Below are 16833 nucleotides of genomic sequence, written 5' to 3' on the forward strand. Positions count from 1 at the left end.
AATCTGCAGACAGAAGTTGGCGATGTGGACTTTTAATTCATACCTCCCTCTCTTCAACCTTGGCAGCTGAATAGGGAGTGATCCCTCCAAACTCCTTGAGATGACTGAAAAGGGGCTTGAATTCTTCTGGTTAGATAGGGGATGCGATCACCGTTGTCTATAATAAAGCTAGCTATCCCCACCGCCTTCAAAAAGCCTCAAGGGGTTCCTGGAAGCTGAGTCCAGAATCCCAACCTCCTTTGCCAGACCCTGTGCTCTTTCCTGCCTGGGTTCGAGGCCAGCCCCGACTCTGCAAACCTTCAGATCCTTTCAAACTCGAAGCCAGATTTAGTGGTTCTGTGAAATGGGGGCGGGGGTGGGGGGAGCAACACAATCTTAGAGGTTTGCAGAAAAGCCCAAGGAAACAGTCATGCTGGCTGAATTCCAGAAAACTGATCGCATCAGCACCCCGCTGCTCCCACCCACCCTCACCCTACTGCCCCCGCAGCCCAGCCACAGACGTAGAGGAGGAAATTTTCAACTTTCATAACTGGGAGAGGCGACCTAGTGTGGTGCTTGTCTTTGGCAGCTTTTGATCTTAAAAAAAAGTGTTCCTATATTTCTGGAAAACTCTGCTCCAGGAGCTTTCAGCAGCCGTCCCCTTTCCCCACCTCGCATGTTTTCAGCCTATCTGCTCAAAAAAGTCTTTGTCCTTTTTTTCAGGGGCTGAAAGGTGGGACAGATTTTGGATCTGGTCACAGCTACAGATAGTTTTTCTTCCACCAATCTTTCTGGCAGTGGCTGAGGTGTTGCACTTCTGATTGTACCTTCCTGAGATTCTCCTGGAATTCCAGAACCCCATTCCCTCTGGAAGAGCCCTGCAGAATTCTTCACTGGCACCAGAATTGGCCCTCTCTAGAATGACTCCAGAAGCATAGCCAGGGAGTTGGTGAGTGCTTGCTCTAGAATACCCACAAATTCCCTCAGTCCTGAGGCCTGAACCTCTCTTTTAGAAAAGACCAGGGGCAACATTAGAAGGGGGAGTTCCCTGTTCTTGGGGTACAGCCATCTAGAAGTACTCTAGATATGGGTTGGGAAGAACAGGTAGGCATTGCCTTCTAGAACTGACATGAGCCTCCCTGGACACTGCCAACCATCAGGAAAAGATCTTCTGCTGGTTCTAGAATGTCCAGGCAGCTACAGAAAACCGTCCTTTCTCTCAGAGTCTAGCCAGCTAGAATTACTCTAGAAGTGGATGCCCACCTGCTGCAGGACTACCACAAGCTTCTCCAAAAGCTCCCAGGCCTCTGAAGATGCATAAATGCCGGCACAAGCATGATCAGCTATTCCAGAAAGTCTCCCTGCTGTTTGCTCAAGGCCCCACCAATGACTGGACTGCGGACAAGTTTGCATTAATGCCCACCCACTCAGGCAGGAAGGCGGCCTCAGGCTTAAAGATCTTCAGGAAGTTGGAGTCTGGCAGGGTGAAGTTGGCCAGGTAGACAGTGTCTCCACCGGCCAGGTAGGCAGCCCAGAAGCCAAAGGTCCCAATGGTCATGATGGTGTGGTTGCACTGGGTGAGCAACGCAAAGTCCTTCCCAGGTGAACCCTCCTGCCCATCGCCAGCAAAGATCACATCCCCAAGGGAGGTGTCGATGTTCTTGCGGCACCACTCCATGCCATTGCTGGCGACCACAAAGATGGGGGCTTCATGGCGTGCCCGGAACCAGTCCATAGCCTGCTGGAGGTAAGCACGATCGCCCACCACACCTTTCCAGCGATGGGGCATGACTTGCAGATAGTCCCCACGGCGCACGTGGACACCCACAAAGGTCCGGGGACGGTCCCCGGAGTGGCCCAAGCGGAGCTGACTCAGTAGATGCTGGGCCTCCTGCCGCAGATGATCGTGCAGGGTGAACTCCCTGCGGATCTGTTCGCGGAGATGGTGGAAGAAGGTCCAGGAGCAGGGGAAGCCCGTGAGCTTCAGGAAGGGATCCTTCAAGTGGGCATAGTCCTCTGACATCCAGTCATGCAGCTGCAACTCCCGCCACGGCATGTGGCTGTCCACCTCGGGCGCCAGCACGGGCAGGGTGATGCGGAACACGGGGGCGAGGGCGGCGTGCATGGCAGGCAGGATGAAGGCCTGGCGACGGTTGAGCTGGGCCAGGGCGAGCAGAGTGGCATACTGCCCCATCTGGTTGCCAAAGCGGCCATCTGGGGAGATCGTCCAGGTTCCAGAGAGAGAGGCCAGGTGCTTGAAACAGGGAAAGGAGGTGTTGGGGCTCAACGGCGTGCCTGACAGGCAGAAGATGGCCACAGGGGATGTCATGAGGCGGCGGTCTGGACACAGGGCAGTCAAGTCTAGGCTACCATGAAAGAGGTCTTGGTGGATGTGGAGGAAGAAGACGGCTGAAAGAACACAGACTAGCAGGAAGGTCAGGCACAGCTGCCGTCGGCTGGGGGCCCACATGGCTGCATGGAGGAAAGGGGAGTTAGCAGGTCCTCTGGTCCTCAGGGGCCTGAGGACAAATATCAAGGAGCAGAGGCCAGAGAGAAGGAGGATACTAGGGATTCAGGCTCCTGGGTCTGAGGGAAGGGGGATCAGGGTCCTGGGTCTGAGGGTGGAGAAGCAGGGTCTAGGAATTTCAGGGGATGGGGATGGGGAACAGTGCTTTCCGAGAGCAGTGGTCTAGGATCCAGCATCTCATCACCACATCTTGGAATCTGGCTCTCCCAGCGGGTGAGGCCCACTGAAGCTGGGCAGTGCTCCACCCACTTCTTTCTCCAGTGTACCTGGGGGGGGGGGGGCGGAGGCCAGCAGACTCCACCGTGGAGGTGACAGTAAGAGACAGCCAAGCAGCACAGGAGAGGCGGGAGGCCCAGGCTGGATGAGGGATCTTGGCTCCTGGAGGAGCAGCAGTTGGGGGTGGGGTGGAGACCTCTGGGGTCCTAAGAGGTTCGATGTTGGGGGCCGCCTCCTCCTGGGACTAAAGGCCCCGGTTCCTGGGTCGGAGGCATCCGCTGGTCCCACTCACCTGCGCTCCTGGCGGGTGGCAGATCCACAGTCGGCTTGGCGAGGCTGGAGCGCGGCGACCGCAAGTGCAGCCCACATCCGGCCGCCCCCGGAACCCCGACCTCCAGGGCCCAAGGCTCGGCAGCCCTCCCCTCCAAGCCGCCTCCCCCGACTGGCTCCGAGGGCTCGGGGAGAAAAGGAAGGAGATGGGCGCGGTTCCGAGGCTCGCAGCCTCCGCCCCTCGCGGGCTGGGCAGGTAAGTCGGAGGCGGAGCCCCGCCCCTGCCCTGGAGCCCCAGGCTCGCGGTGGGGCGGGGGAGCCCCAGCCCCCTGCTTTGCCCAGACCCGGGGACCCGCGCCCAGCTCCCTCCTCCACGGCCGCGGCCAGCCGGAGGGCTCTCCGGGGCCGGCCTTCCTGGCCTCAGCAGCCGCATCCTTCGCTGGACGTGAACGTCTGGAGCTCAGCCGCGAAGCTGGACGCAGATGCTCGGGTCCATCGACTTCTCCCCCTTCGCCGGTGGCCGGGCTCACGGTCTGCCCGGGGGGCCTGGATGGAGTCTGGCCACACCCGGGCCGCTAGCGAGCCTGCCCCGGGCGGGAAGGAAGATCCTCCGGCTCGCCTCGTCCGCCCGGTGCGGGTGAGGAACCTACTCGCCAGGCCGCTCCGGGAGCGGGTGGAAAACCTCCTCCAGCTCTCAGGGTCGCCGACTGGGAGCCTCTGGGCCGAAGGTGTCCCCGGGCTCACCGTGGCCTGTGATCCCCCATTGTCAGCACCCGGCACCTGCAGATTCCAGATTCGCGGCTCCCCGCCCCCCCGCGGCTCCCCCTGCCCCGCCTCTCCTACTGAGGGGGTGCAGGATCTGGCGCCCGACGGCCCCTTTCTAGACCGGCGCCTCCCCGGGCCAGCCTCTCCCGGAGCAAGGAAGGGGCGATTTACCTTCCCGGCCTCCCGCGGAGGCTGGGGCCCCGGGTTGGGGTTCCAAGGCCTGGTTCTGCAGTACACCTGAGGCCCTTCCCATTGTACGGTGGCTACAGACACACACACACACACACACACACCACCCCTTCCACCCCCGCTGGAACAGGGTGACCAAGGTCATTCAATAAATCAAATCCAGGAATTTGACTTCACTCTCCAGAAATTTGACCATAGTGTGTCCAGACCCAGGAGTCCAGCCCCCAGGCCTCTGTATCCCTCCTGAGACCCCAGGCTTTCCACCCCAACCCCCTCCTCAGACCAACATGCCTTCCTGGCTCAGACACAGGTTTAGTTTCCGGGAAACTGCCCACCCTCTCATTCCCTTTGGGCTCTAGCCTGTGCTTCCCCCTCAAGAGCCAGGCTTGGCTACCAAAGCTGAGTCACAGACTCTCACCCTCCCCTCTCCCCCAGGCTATTTTGAGAGCACCTTTCTGGGCCTGGGGGGTAGGTAGCTTCTCTGGTGAAAGAAACACCAGGATTGCATCAGGGAGGAGAGAGAGGCAGGGATTTTTGGTGCAGGAGGAGTGTCTGGACTGGAGTTGGTGAGGTTGAGGTCAGGATGCCCACGTCCCTGCAGAGGACGCTTTAGTGATGTGGCATTCGCTGCCTTCCTGATGATCAAGGAATGTCCCCCGGTGACCCTTCAGAAACCTAGAAATTCAGGTAGGATCAGGAAGGGCTGCTTATGGGACACAGTATTTGTCCACCAGGGAGGCAGATTTCCAGGCCCCCAGCCCTCTCCTCCCTCAAGCCCCAGCCCCATTCACCCAGGTCCCCATTCCTCAGACTCAGGAGTCCAGGCCCCACCTGGAAAGACCCCCTGATTGCATCATCCACTCAGGCTGATCTGGCCACGGTGGAATCCCAGTTCCTGCCAAGTGGGTCAAATATCATGGGTCAGGTGTGGGGAAGGTGATTGGGCGGGTCTGTCTGGATATAAATTTTGGAGCTTCTGCATCCATTCTAAGAGACCTGGGTATTCTGTTCAGCTGTGAATCCACGTGCCAGAGGACCCCCGGAGTTCAGGCTAAGCAGCGATCCTTTGAATCTGCTCTCCCAGACGACCAGGATCTGAAACAGAATCTATACGGTTCAGTTCTTCAAAACCCAGACTCCAGAGCTCGCCTGAGGACGTGAGCCATTGATGGGCTGGGCCGAGGCCGGGTTCGAGCACCTGGGACTGTGGGTCCCTGTGCTGGCTGTGCTTTTGCTGGAAGCCTGCCGGGCACATCCGATCCCTGACTCCAGCCCCCTCCTACAATTTGGAGGCCAAGTTCGGCAGCGGTACCTCTACACCGATGATGCCCAGGAGACAGAGGCCCACCTAGAGATTAGGGCCGATGGCACAGTGGTGGGGGCTGCCCACCGGAGCCCTGAAAGTAAGTGTGTAGGACAGGGCCTGGTTCTGAGGGAGGAGGGGCTGGGGGCCCAGACCCCTGGGCCTGAGGGAGAAGGGGGCTGAGGCACTGCTGTCCTGAGTCTGAGGGAGGAGGGTCTTGGGCAGAGGCCCTCTGAGCCCCTGACACTTTCTCCCCTTAGGTCTTCTGGAGCTGAAAGCCCTAAAGCCAGGGGTCATTCAAATCTTGGGAGTCAAAACATCCAGGTTCCTGTGCCAGGGCCCAGATGGGACACTATATGGCTCGGTGAGTTTCCAGAATCCTCACCTACCCCCCCCTTGTGCTCCATCCTTCCTCCTATCAGCCTTGCCGTCTGAGGGACCACATCTTGCATCTGTGGCCTGGGCCAGCCTTGATTCTGTGCTTTGTATGTGGCCCCAACATGCCACCACCTTTGCGTGTGGGAGCTGACCTTGTCCATGTTTACAAGAAGAGGAAACTGAGGCTTGGACAGGGACATGCTGGCTCTGAGTCACGAGGCCTGTGAATGATAGAGTAGCCTGAGAGGCTGAGTCTTGTGACTTATAACCCCTGGTGGCCACATGGGCTCCTACATGGCCGGTTCCTGCTGGGCACAGGGTCGCTCAGAGAACCCGTGGCCTCTAAAACGACCATGACCCCTTGGGCAGAAGCCAGACACCCCTGTCTGGACTCAGAGAGCCTAGACTGGTCCCTGGGCTGGAAGATTTCTCTCTGTGAAGTTGGGGACAGGGGTGAAGGAGGAGCCTGCTTCTGTTGTTTGTGTCCTGGAGGGGGGCTGGGACCTGGACTCTGGATCTGAGGGAGGAGGGGCTCCCCCAGCTCCCTAGGAGTGTCTGGACTCCTGAATCCTGTTGGAGGAGAGCACTCTGTGGTCTGAAAGAAGAGAGAGCTGGGGGCCCGGACCCCTGGGTCTGAGGGAGGAGGCACTGGGGACAGGACTTCTGGGTCTGAGGGGGGAGGAAGAGGCTGGGCACCCGGCCACCTAGACCCTGCAGTAGGATGTCCCGTCTCATACCTCTAATCTCCATTCTTGTTTCCTCAGCTCCATTTCGACCCTGTGGCCTGCAGTTTCCGAGAACTGCTTCTTGAGGATGGGTACAACATCTACCACTCCGAGACCCTTGGTCTCCCACTTCGCCTGCGCCCCCACAACTCCGCATACCGTGACTTGGCCCCCCGCGGGCCTGCCCGCTTCCTGCCACTGCCAGGCGTGCTTCCAGCACCCCCAGAGCCTCCAGGGATCCTGGCCCCGGAGCCTCCTGACGTGGGCTCCTCGGACCCTCTGAGCATGGTGGGGCCTTCACAGGGCCGGAGTCCCAGCTATGCTTCCTAAAGCCACGGGCTTTTTGTTATGGGGTCTCCTCTTTATTTATTGGGTTATTTATCTTATTTATTTTTTTATTTTTCTTACTTGGGATAATAAAGAATCTGAGAGGAGGATCAGAGTGAGCACGTGTGAATGTTTGATGGAGGAGATGGGATCTGCTTCCTTGTCTCCCACGGACCCCAAGAACCTCTGCCCCCATTGCTGAAAGGCAATGGAAAGGTCCCAGCCTCCCTCTGGGCCTCAGTTTTCTGCTCTGCTTAGGTGTCCCCAGGGGCTCTGGATTGTCCCTGCCCTTTGACAGGAGAAGACTTCTTAATCTCCCACCTCTCCTCTGCCCACCCCCAATCTGGAGCTTGTGTTGTGGAACTGTTGTTTCTGAGGTCTCTCAGTGACAGGGGAACGTTTAAACAATGACACCGTAGACCTACAGCCTCATGGGACATGTAGTTTTCTGGGTCCACTTAGCATGAATAATAGGATGATATCTTGTTCCTCAGGCCTGGGGCAAGGACTCTTGGATCCTAAGGGTATAACATGCTAGGTGGGACTCTTGGGTCCTGAGGAATCAGAAAGCTGGACATCTGGATACCTAGGTCCCAGGAGAACAAGGGAAAAGGAACCTGGAACCCCGGCAGCCCCGGTGGTGCAGCAGTAGGGTGCTGCCTGCGGCCCAAGGTCCTAGAGACCCGGGATCGAGTCCCATGTCAGGCTCCCTGCATGGAGCCTGCTTCTTCCTCTGCCTGTGTCTCTGCATCTCTCTCTCTGTTATTCTCAAGAATAAATAAATAAAATCTTAAAAAAGAAAGGTTAAATTCCTTTAAAAAAAAAAAAAAAAGGAACCTGGAACCCTGGTCCGAGGAAGGACAGGAGGGGAGTCCTGGTTCTCAGAGCACGTTAGGATCTAAATGCATCCATCCATGTGCTTATGGACTCAGGAGTGTAATGACTGCCTCAGACTCCAGTTCCAGTGAATGAGTGAATTGCCTGTTCTCCCCCCGCTTCCCACAATTTAGATTTCCACATTGCTCCTTGAGTTATTTTCTGGTTGGGAAAGATGAAAGGACAGACATACAGACGACACTTCCCCAGAATTCATGGTCAGCACCTGTTGGGTCCAGGAGTCTGGTTGACTACTGCAGCATCTCAAGAGTTGTGGTCTTGGGCCCTTCATTTTATTTTATTTTTAAAAGATGTTATTTATTTATTCATGGGAGACACACAGAGAGGGGCAGAAACACAGGCAGAGGGAGAAGCAGGCTCCACACAGGGAACCCGATACGGGAGTTGATCCCAGGACCCCAGGATCAGGATCTGGGCCAAAGGCAGACGCTCAACCACTGAGCCATCCAGGCGTCCAGATGGGCTCTTTTTTTTTAATTCCCATGTTCAAAGAGAGGAACTTAAAAAAAAAATTTTTTTTTTTTTAATCACAAATGAGAGGAACCATCTCAGTGGAAGAGTGATATAAGCACAGGTCCCAGTGGACCATGGGAGGGACTCAGTGCCCAGAGGAAATGAAGGTCCCATCTTGTGGAAAGTGCGGTTTCCCACTCTGATGGCACTAGGCTGGCTCAGGGGGGAGGAAATTGTCGTGGCCAGAAGCAGAAGCTGATATGCCACAAAACCCACTTGGAAAGAGTGGTTTCATTCCCGAGGGGACCCATGTGAGATGTAGGCTCCTCCTCAGTGGAGTCCACCTGCCTCAAGAAGGTCTCCCTGGTGTGGAGGGGGCAGGAAGAAGCACTGGGCACTGCCCTGATCCCTCTCCTGTGCACCCGATTAAGTCCCTGATTAACCCTTGATTAACTCCCTGGCCACAGGCTTGGAGAACTCAGCCCTACAGGGGAAAGGAAGAGGTTCTAGAGGAGGGAGCTGTGTGATAGAGACCCAGAGAGAAGGGGCGGGGGGACAGATAGAGATCCAGAGAGAAATCCAGAGGGAGGACGTAAGAGACCCAGACATAGAAGACCAGAGACTCAGGTAGAGGGAGGTCAGAGACTCAGGAGGAGGAGAGAGACAAAGATGGGAGAGAGAGGCACAGACATCCAGAGAGAGAGGCCAGAAACAGGGAAACCAGACGGGAAACCTGCAAAAGGTGTTGAATAAGCACCTGTCACTCCACCTGAGGATTTTAACTCCCAATTACGTTGTGTCTCCTCCTTTCCGGTAGAAGCAGGTTAGCATCTCCTTCCCCGGAGAGCCCCCCCCCCCCCGCCCCCACCAGGGTTGCTGCCGGAGGGTGTGAGTGATCTCCCCGAAGCTCTGCCCCATGGTCTCTCACTCCTTTTTTTTTTTTTTTAAAGATTTTATTTATTTATTCATGAGAGACACACAGAGAGAGGGGCAGAGACACAGGCAGAGGGAGAAGCAGGCTCCCTGTGGGGAACCTGATGGGGGACTCAATCCCAGGACTCCGGGATCACGAGCTGAGCCGAAGGCAGATGCTCAACCACTGAGCCCCCCAGGCCCCCTCTAACTCCTTCTGGACTCCATTCTAGCTGGTCCCACAGGGTGAGGTGCAAAGTGTGGACAGGGAGGAGCCGCAAAGTACACCAAAAGCACTTCTGGATCTCGCCCTTGATGTGGCAGTGACCTGAGGGAGCCAGTCGGGGAAGAGACCCCAGGAGATGCATTTATTGGTAGAGATCCCAGACCCTGATGCTAGCTCCAGGGGCTGGGGGTGCCCCTTGTTTGCTCTTTGGCTAGCTGGAAGCTGGCCCCCAAGTGTTCTACACTTGAGATACTGTAGAGAGGCCATTCTCAAAGGGTGGCCCTGGACCAGCCACATCACTGCCTGGGAATTTGCTAGAAATGCACATTCTGACCCCAGACCTCTGGAATCCAAAAATTCTGGGGGCATCGGCAAACTCACAGACAGAAAAATCAGCTCAAAAAAAGAAAAAAGAAAGAAAGAAAGAAAAAAAAATCAGCTCAGTGTTTTCCCCCCAAGGGCAGGAGGGTGGAATGGGAGCATATTACTTTTCCGGGGCTGCCAGAACAAAGTACCACAAACCAAGTGGCTTCAAACAACAGAGATTTACTCTCTCACAGTTCTAGGGCTTAGAAGCCTGAACCCAAGGTGTTGGCAGCGCGGTGCTCTCTCTAAAGGCTCAAGGGGAGGAGGCTTCTTTGCTCCTTCCCAGCTGCTGGCGGTCGCTGGCAATCTTTGGTGTCCCTTGGCTTATAGACATGTCACTCCAATTTCTGTCTCCATCTTTATATGGCCTTTCCACCAAATGTCTGTCTGTGTCTGTCTGTGTCTAAATTACCCTCTTAGGAGGACACCACTCATGTCAGATTTAAGACCTGGTCTAATCTGGTAGGATCTCATTTTAATTTGTTTACATCTACAAAGACCTTATTTCCAAATAAAGCCATAGTCACAGGTTCTAGGCAACGTGAATTTCCAGGCGATGCTCTAGAACTCACTGCACACCTCTGCAGCTGGCTACACTGGTGTGGTCTTGCTCACAGGTAAGTGCATTTAGGAGGAGCATGGACCAGGGTAGTTCTCCTGGACGCAGGGTTCTTGAAATTCACTCTTGGCTCATTCCAGGTGGTATTTAAAAATATAACCTCTCTTGGGGCACCTGGGGGGCTCAGTTGCATAAATGTCTGCTCAGGTCATGATCTTGGGGTCCTGGGAAGGAGCCCCACCTGTCTTCAGGCTCCTTGCTCAGCTGGGAGCCTGCTTCTCCCTCTCCCTCTGCACTGCACCCCTCCTCATGCTCTCTGTCTTGCTCTCACTCTTGCTTTCTTTCTCAAATTTTTAAAAATGTTTAATATATATATTATATATATTATATATATATATAAATATTCAAGCCCCACATTAGATGTAGAGACTATTTAAAATCTTTAAGGGGCTCCTGGGTGGCTCAGTGGTTGAATGTCTGCCTTTAGCTCACGTCTGACCATGGGGTCCTGGGATCTAGTCCTGCACTGGGCTCCCTGCATGGAGCCTGCTTCTCCCTCTGCCTATGTCTCTGCCTCTCTGTGTCCCTCATGAATAAGTAAATAAAATCTTTATAAAACATCTTTTTGGGGGATCCCTGGGTGGCTCAGCGGTTTGGCACCTGCCTTTGGCCAGGGTGCGATCCTGGAGTCCTGGGATCGAGTACCACATCGGGCTCCCGGCATGGAGCCTGCTTCTCCCTCCTCCTGTGTCTCTGCCTCTCTCTCTCTATCATAAATAATAAATAAATAAATCTTTTTTAAAAAACCTTTTCTTGGGATCCCTGGGTGGCTCAGTGGTTGAGCATCTGCCTTTGGCTCAGGGCGTGATCCTGGAGTCCCTGGATCAAGTCCCACATCGGGCTCCCTGCATGGAGCCTGCTTCTCCCTCTGCCTGTCTCTGCCTCTCTCTGTGTGTCTCTCATGAATAAATAAATAAAATCTTTAAAAAAAAACACAACCTTTTCTTAGAAGGTGTATATATATATATTTTTAATATGAAATATAATAAAATATAAATATATTTTAAATATATATTTTCTCAGTTTATCAACCTCTCCAAAATTTTGCAAACAGATCTACCTTTGTTTCTTCCCCTACCAGTACCAGAACCTTTTCTCTCCTTTACCCCCAGAGGTCCTGCCAAAATCTTCCATTCATTTTCTTTTTTTTTTTTTTTTAATTTTTTTTTTATTTATTTATGATAGTCACAGAGAGAGAGAGAGAGAGGCAGAGACACAGGCAGAGGGAGAAGCAGGCTCCATGCACCGGGAACCTGATGTGGGATTCAATCCAGGGTCTCCAGGATCGCGCCCTGGACCAAAGGCCGGTGCCAAACCGCTGCACCACGCAGGGATCCCCTTCCATTCATTTTCACAAGAATAGAGCTTAGCCCAACCACTCAGAAGAAAGGATAATTATGTAACCTGATAGAGGTGCTCATTATTGCCACAATGGGAATCCTATTACAGTATGTAAATGTATCCAATGAACATCTTACACACTTTGAATCTATACAATGTTATATGTCAAATATATTTCAACAGTAACAGTTTTTAAAGCATGGAGCTTGGGCAGCCCTGGTGGCTCAGCGGTTTAGCACCACCTTCAGCCCAGGGCTGATCCTGGAGACCTGGGATCGAGTCCCACATCGGGCTCCCTGCATGGAGCCTGCTTCTCCCTCTGCCTGTGTCTCTGCCTCTGCCCCTGCTCATTTTCTCTCTCTCTCTCTCTCTCTCTCTCTCTGTATCTCTCATGAATAAATAAATGAAATCTTAAAAAAAAATAAAGCATGGAGCTTTGTCCTTTCAAAGGAGAGATTCTGGGGGCGCCCGGATGACTCAGTCTGTTAAGTCCACCTTCAGCTCAGGTCAGGATCTCAGGGTCCTGGGATCGAGCCCCAGGTCTTCGGGCTCCCTGCTCAGCGGGAAGTCTGCTTCTCCCTCTGCCTCTGCCTCTGCCTCTGCCTCTGCCCCTGCTCATTGTCTCTCTCTCTCTCTCTCTCTCTCTCTCTCTCTCAGAACTATGGGATCTCAGAGGACCCAGACACCCACCCCAGCATCTTCCAACCTTCCCACGCACCCTCTGACACCCCCTACTAATTGGAGCTGTGAACCCACACACACATACACACCCAAGGTTTGAAGGTTGCTGTTTTAGTTGCTCCCACCAAGTCCTGGGCTGTGAAGACAACCTCTCCTTTAGGGGTGGGGGCTGGGCGTAAACTTCCAGGCTTGCTAGCTTCCTTTTCTTCCTGTATGGGTACTGGCTCGGCCCCACTCACTTGTATTTAGGGGCTCCATGGGGCATAAATGTCAGCTGGTTTTGTGCAAGATGTTGTTTGGGAGCTTTTGCTATCCTAGTTGCTCTGCCCAGATTTGTTTCTGTCGTTGTTTGGGGGAGGATGGGGTGGAGGGATGGAGGCAGAGGTAGAGGTGGGGAAGTTTAAGAAACCATGCTGCCCAACCTGAATCTAATCTCCAGGAGACATCAAACATTTTCCAATCAGGAGACTTTCTTTCTGCAAAACAACTGGTCTTGACCCTCCAAAAAAGTCAAGGTCAAGAAAGAGGAAGACAGAGGAAGTGTTCCTATTTATGGGCCCCAGAGGCAGTCCTTTGAGCAATCAGGTGACATCCCGGTTGTGAGTAACACACTTGATGAAATTTGAATGAGTTCTGTTCATTACATAGGAGTAATGGATCCATGTGAAATTTTCTGACTTGGATCATTGCGTTGTGGTTATTAAAGAGAATGTCCTTGTTCTTGGCAAATAAACACTGGAGTATCTAGGGACACGGGCACGGTATCTCCAGTGTTTTCTCAAATGCCTCTGGAAATGTAAATATGTAATAATATAGAGAGATAGCAACCGGATGATAAGGCAAAAGGGTGGGTGGCAGGGAACAGCAAGAACTGAGGAGCCTGGTAATGCATAGATGGAGCACTTCGCTTGAGTCTTGAAACTTTTCCGTAGGGACGCCTGGGTGGCTCAGGGGTTGAGCGTCTGCCTTTGGCTGAGATTGTGATCCTGGGATCCTGGGATAGAGTCCCAGATCAGGCTCTTTGCAGGAAGCCTGCCTCTCCCTCTGCCTGTGTCTCTGCCTCTCTGTGTGTCTCTCGTGAATAAATCCATAAAATCTAAAAAAAAGAAAAAAAAGAAAAGAAAAGAAAAAAGAAAAGAAAAGAAAAGAAAAGAAAAGAAAAGAAAAGAAAAGAAACTTCTGTAAGTTCAAAATTATATTAGATAAGAGCTTCCTCTGCAGGGCCGGGGGGTTGGGGGGATCCACACTGCGCCCCGTTGTTATCTTGTCTCTTTCTGAACATCCTTCTAAATGTATGAGCTTATAAAAAGACAGAGAAATTTCCAGACCCCCTTCCCTCACAAAAGAAGAAAAAGGAAAAAAAGAAGAAAAGGAAGGAAGGAAGGAAGGAAGGAGGGAGGGAAGAGGAAATGGAAAGGTGACAGGAGAGAGAAGAGAAAGAGAGTGAAGAGGCAAACAGGAAGCAGTGGAATCAGAGTGCAGTGGGAACTGAGCAGGAACTTCCTGGATCCTGCAGACATGGTGATGGGGATGCGTGTGTGTAAAGGTGAAGCTCAGAGGCCAGATCGACAGTGAAAGCCTGGTGTTTAAAATCCCACCAACCAGGGGTGCCTGGCTGTCTCAGTCTGAAGACCACATGACTCTTGATCTTGGGGTCATGAGTTCGAGCCCCACGGTGGGTGCAGAGATGATATAAACCAAATAGACAAACTTCAAAAATAGAAATAAAGAAAAAAATGAAAGAAAGAAGAAAGAAAGAAAGAAAGAAAGAAAGAAAGAAAGAAAGAAAGAAAGAAAAAAAGAAAGAAAGAAAGAAAGAAAGAAAGAAAGAAAGAAAGGAAGGAAGGAAGGAAGGAAGGAAAAAAGACACCTGGGTGGCTCAGTGGTTGAGCACCTGCCTTCAGCCTAGAGTGTGACCTGGGATCCTGGGATCCTGGGATCGAGTCCCGCAGCAGACTCCCCGCAGGGAGGCTGCTTCTCCCTCTGCCTATGTCTCTGCCTCTCTGTGTGTGTGTCTCATAAATAGGTAAATAAAGTCTTAAAATAAATAAATAAATACTCCACCGCCACAAATCACCAAATTGCGCTAAATAGACTTCAAGGAGATTTTCCTACTTCTGCTGGGGCTCTGGTGGAGAAAAAGTGACTTTCTGTTGAAAAATGTGTGACCACCCAACCAATCTCCTACGGAATGGGCTTGAAATCAAGCTGGGTGGTTGAGGTACCCACAAGCTGAGAAATTAACGGAGTAGCAGTTGGGCTGCCATGTCCCAGGGCTTCTGCCAAAGCAAAGGCAAAGCTTCTCTAGAGACACATTGCCTAGATGTGCCTGTCTCTAGATGTCTAGAGACATCAGATCTCGAGGAAGAAGTGGTGAGCTCACAATCCAAAGTCACGCAGCTGAGCAGGGAACTAGGGACACGGATCGTCTGCCAGCAAGTACATCGAACAGCAGGACCAGACAGCCTTGTCTTCTTGCCTGTTCCTACCCTGCAATAATTTTATTTTTTAAAAGATTTTATTTTGGGGATGGCTGGGTGGCTCAGTGGTTAAGCATCTGCCTTCTGGCTCAGGGCATGATTCCAGAGTCCCAGGATCGAGTCCCACAACGGGCTCCCTGCATGGAGCCTGCTTCTCCCTCTGCCTGTGTCTCTGCCTCTCTCTCTCTCTCTCTGTGTCTCTCATGAATAAATAGATAAAATATTTTTAAAAAGCAATTGTTAGTTTCACTCTTAAATAAATAAATGTTAGTTTCACTATTTAAAAAAAAGATTTTATTTTGGGGGCACCTGGGTGGCTCAATCGGTTGGGAGTCTGCCTTCAGCTCAGGTCATGATCTAAGGTTCCTGGGATTGAGCCCTGGGTCAGTCTCCCTGCTCAGAGTGGAACCTCTTCTCCCTCTCCTCTACTCATTCTCTTTCTCTCTCAAATAAAATAAAATAAAATAAAAAGATTTTATTTTGAAGTCTTCTCTACATCCAACATGGGGCTCGAATTCACAACCCAGTGGTTGAGAGTCAAATGCTCCACCAGCTGAGCCAGCCAGGCACCGCGCAGGTGCCACAACCCAGCAATAACTTTAGATTGTAAAGCTGTCAAAGAAAAATGGTTGTTTGAAATCTTTTTTTTTTTTCATTATGATCATGTAGACACAACAGAAAATTTATTCTTTTAACGGTTTTTAAGTCTCCAGTTTAGCAGCATTGAGTGTATTCACATTATGGTGGACCCAGTCCCTGGAACGTTTTCATCTCCGAAAACTGAATATGTGTATCCATTAAACAATTCCCCATCCCCTCCTGCCAGGCCCTGGCCCCACCATCTGTTTCCTCTTTCTATGAATTTTATTACTTTAGCTATATAAGTGCAATCATAGAGTTTTGTTTTTTTTTTAAGATTTTATTTATTGGGATCCCTGGTGACACAGTGGTTTGGCGCCTGCCTTTGGCCCAGGGCGCGATCCTGGAGACCCGGGATCGAATCCCACGTTGGGCTCCCGGTGCATGGAGCCTGCTTCTCCCTCTGCTTGTGTCTCTGCCTCTCTCTCTCTCTCTCTGTGTGACTATCATAAATTAATTAATTTTAAAAAAAGATTTTATTTATTTATTCATGAGAGACACAGAGAGAGAGAAGGCTCCCTGCAGGAAGCCTGCTACAGAACTCGATCCCAGGACCCCGGGATCATGAACTGAGCCAAAGGCAAATGCTCAACCACTGAGCCACCCAGGTGTCCTCATAGAGTATTTTTGTGTGTGAATGACTTACTTCACCCAATATCATATTTCCAAAGTTCATCCGTGTTGCAGATGAACTGTTACTGTTTATGGGTGAACAGTATTCCACAGTAGGGATAGACCACATTTTTGTTCATCTAGGTACCCATCCATGGGCAATTGGCTTTCACCTTTCAGCTATTGTGGAAAAGGCTGTGATGAACACATGTCTACAAATATCTCTCCAAAACCCTGGTTTCATTCTTTGAAGTATACACTCAGAATTGCATTGCTGGATGGTAACTTCGTTTTTCATATTTTGAGGAGCTGCCTGTCATGGTTAATTGTATGGGTCAACTTGATTGAGCTAAAGAATACTCAGAGAGGTAGTAAACATTACGTCTCGATGTATCTATGATGGTATTTCTGGAAGAGATTAGCATTTGATTCAGGAAACTAAGATATCCACCCTCGTCAAAATGAGCAGATGTCATAGAAAGCTGTATAGATACACATACATCCCTAATCAGATATATGATTTGCAAATATTTTCTCTCATCCTATAGGTTGAGCTGTCAACTGTGATGCACAAAGTTTTTCATTTGAATTCAGTACCATTTTTTTCTTTTTAAATTTATTTTATTATTTTTTAAAGATTTTATTTATTTATTCATGAGAGACACACAGAGAGGCAGAGATACAGGCAGAGGGAGAAGCAGGCTCCATGCAGGGAGCCTGATGTGGGACTCGGTCCTGGGACTCCAGGATCACAACCTGAGCCAGAAGGCAGATGTTTAACTGCTGAGCCATGCAGGCATCCCTCAGTCCCATTTTTTTCTATTTTTACTCTTGTTGCCTGCATTTTTGCTGTAATATCCGAGAAATCATTGCCAAAGCCAACATCACAACGTGTCCTCTCCACCCCCCAGCCAACATACACGTGTTT

At 51.7% G+C, this 16833-nt stretch overlaps 2 protein-coding genes across 4 annotated transcripts; one reads left to right on the plus strand and one right to left on the minus strand.

Moving 5' to 3' along the window:
- Positions 1-16: 16 nt before the first annotated feature.
- Positions 17-3147, minus strand: FUT1 (fucosyltransferase 1 (H blood group)). The gene is made up of 2 exons (XM_026013781.2): positions 3015-3147; positions 17-2451 (listed from the first exon to the last, which is right to left on the minus strand). The coding sequence occupies exon 2, from the start codon at positions 2447-2449 to the stop codon at positions 1352-1354; it is 1098 nt and encodes a 365-aa protein (XP_025869566.2). The 5' UTR covers positions 2450-2451; positions 3015-3147; the 3' UTR covers positions 17-1351.
- A 65-nt stretch (positions 3148-3212) lies between these two features.
- On the plus strand, positions 3213-7392 carry FGF21 (fibroblast growth factor 21). Of its 3 annotated transcripts, none has more exons than XM_026013785.2 (4): positions 3213-3248; positions 4960-5349; positions 5510-5613; positions 6392-7392. In XM_026013785.2, the coding sequence occupies exons 2-4, from the start codon at positions 5115-5117 to the stop codon at positions 6680-6682; spliced, it is 630 nt and encodes a 209-aa protein (XP_025869570.2). In that variant the 5' UTR covers positions 3213-3248; positions 4960-5114; the 3' UTR covers positions 6683-7392. The 3 variants fall into 3 exon arrangements, with proteins under 3 accessions (XP_025869570.2, XP_025869567.2, XP_025869569.2); XM_026013782.2 differs by lacking the exon at positions 3213-3248 and adding an exon at positions 3492-3629; XM_026013784.2 differs by lacking the exon at positions 3213-3248 and having other exon boundaries at positions 4918-5349.
- The last annotated feature ends 9441 nt before the right edge of the window (positions 7393-16833 follow it).

The sequence above is a fragment of the Vulpes vulpes genome, chromosome 1 (assembly GCF_048418805.1).
Source record: "Vulpes vulpes isolate BD-2025 chromosome 1, VulVul3, whole genome shotgun sequence".
Classification (NCBI taxonomy): Eukaryota; Metazoa; Chordata; class Mammalia; order Carnivora; family Canidae; genus Vulpes; species Vulpes vulpes.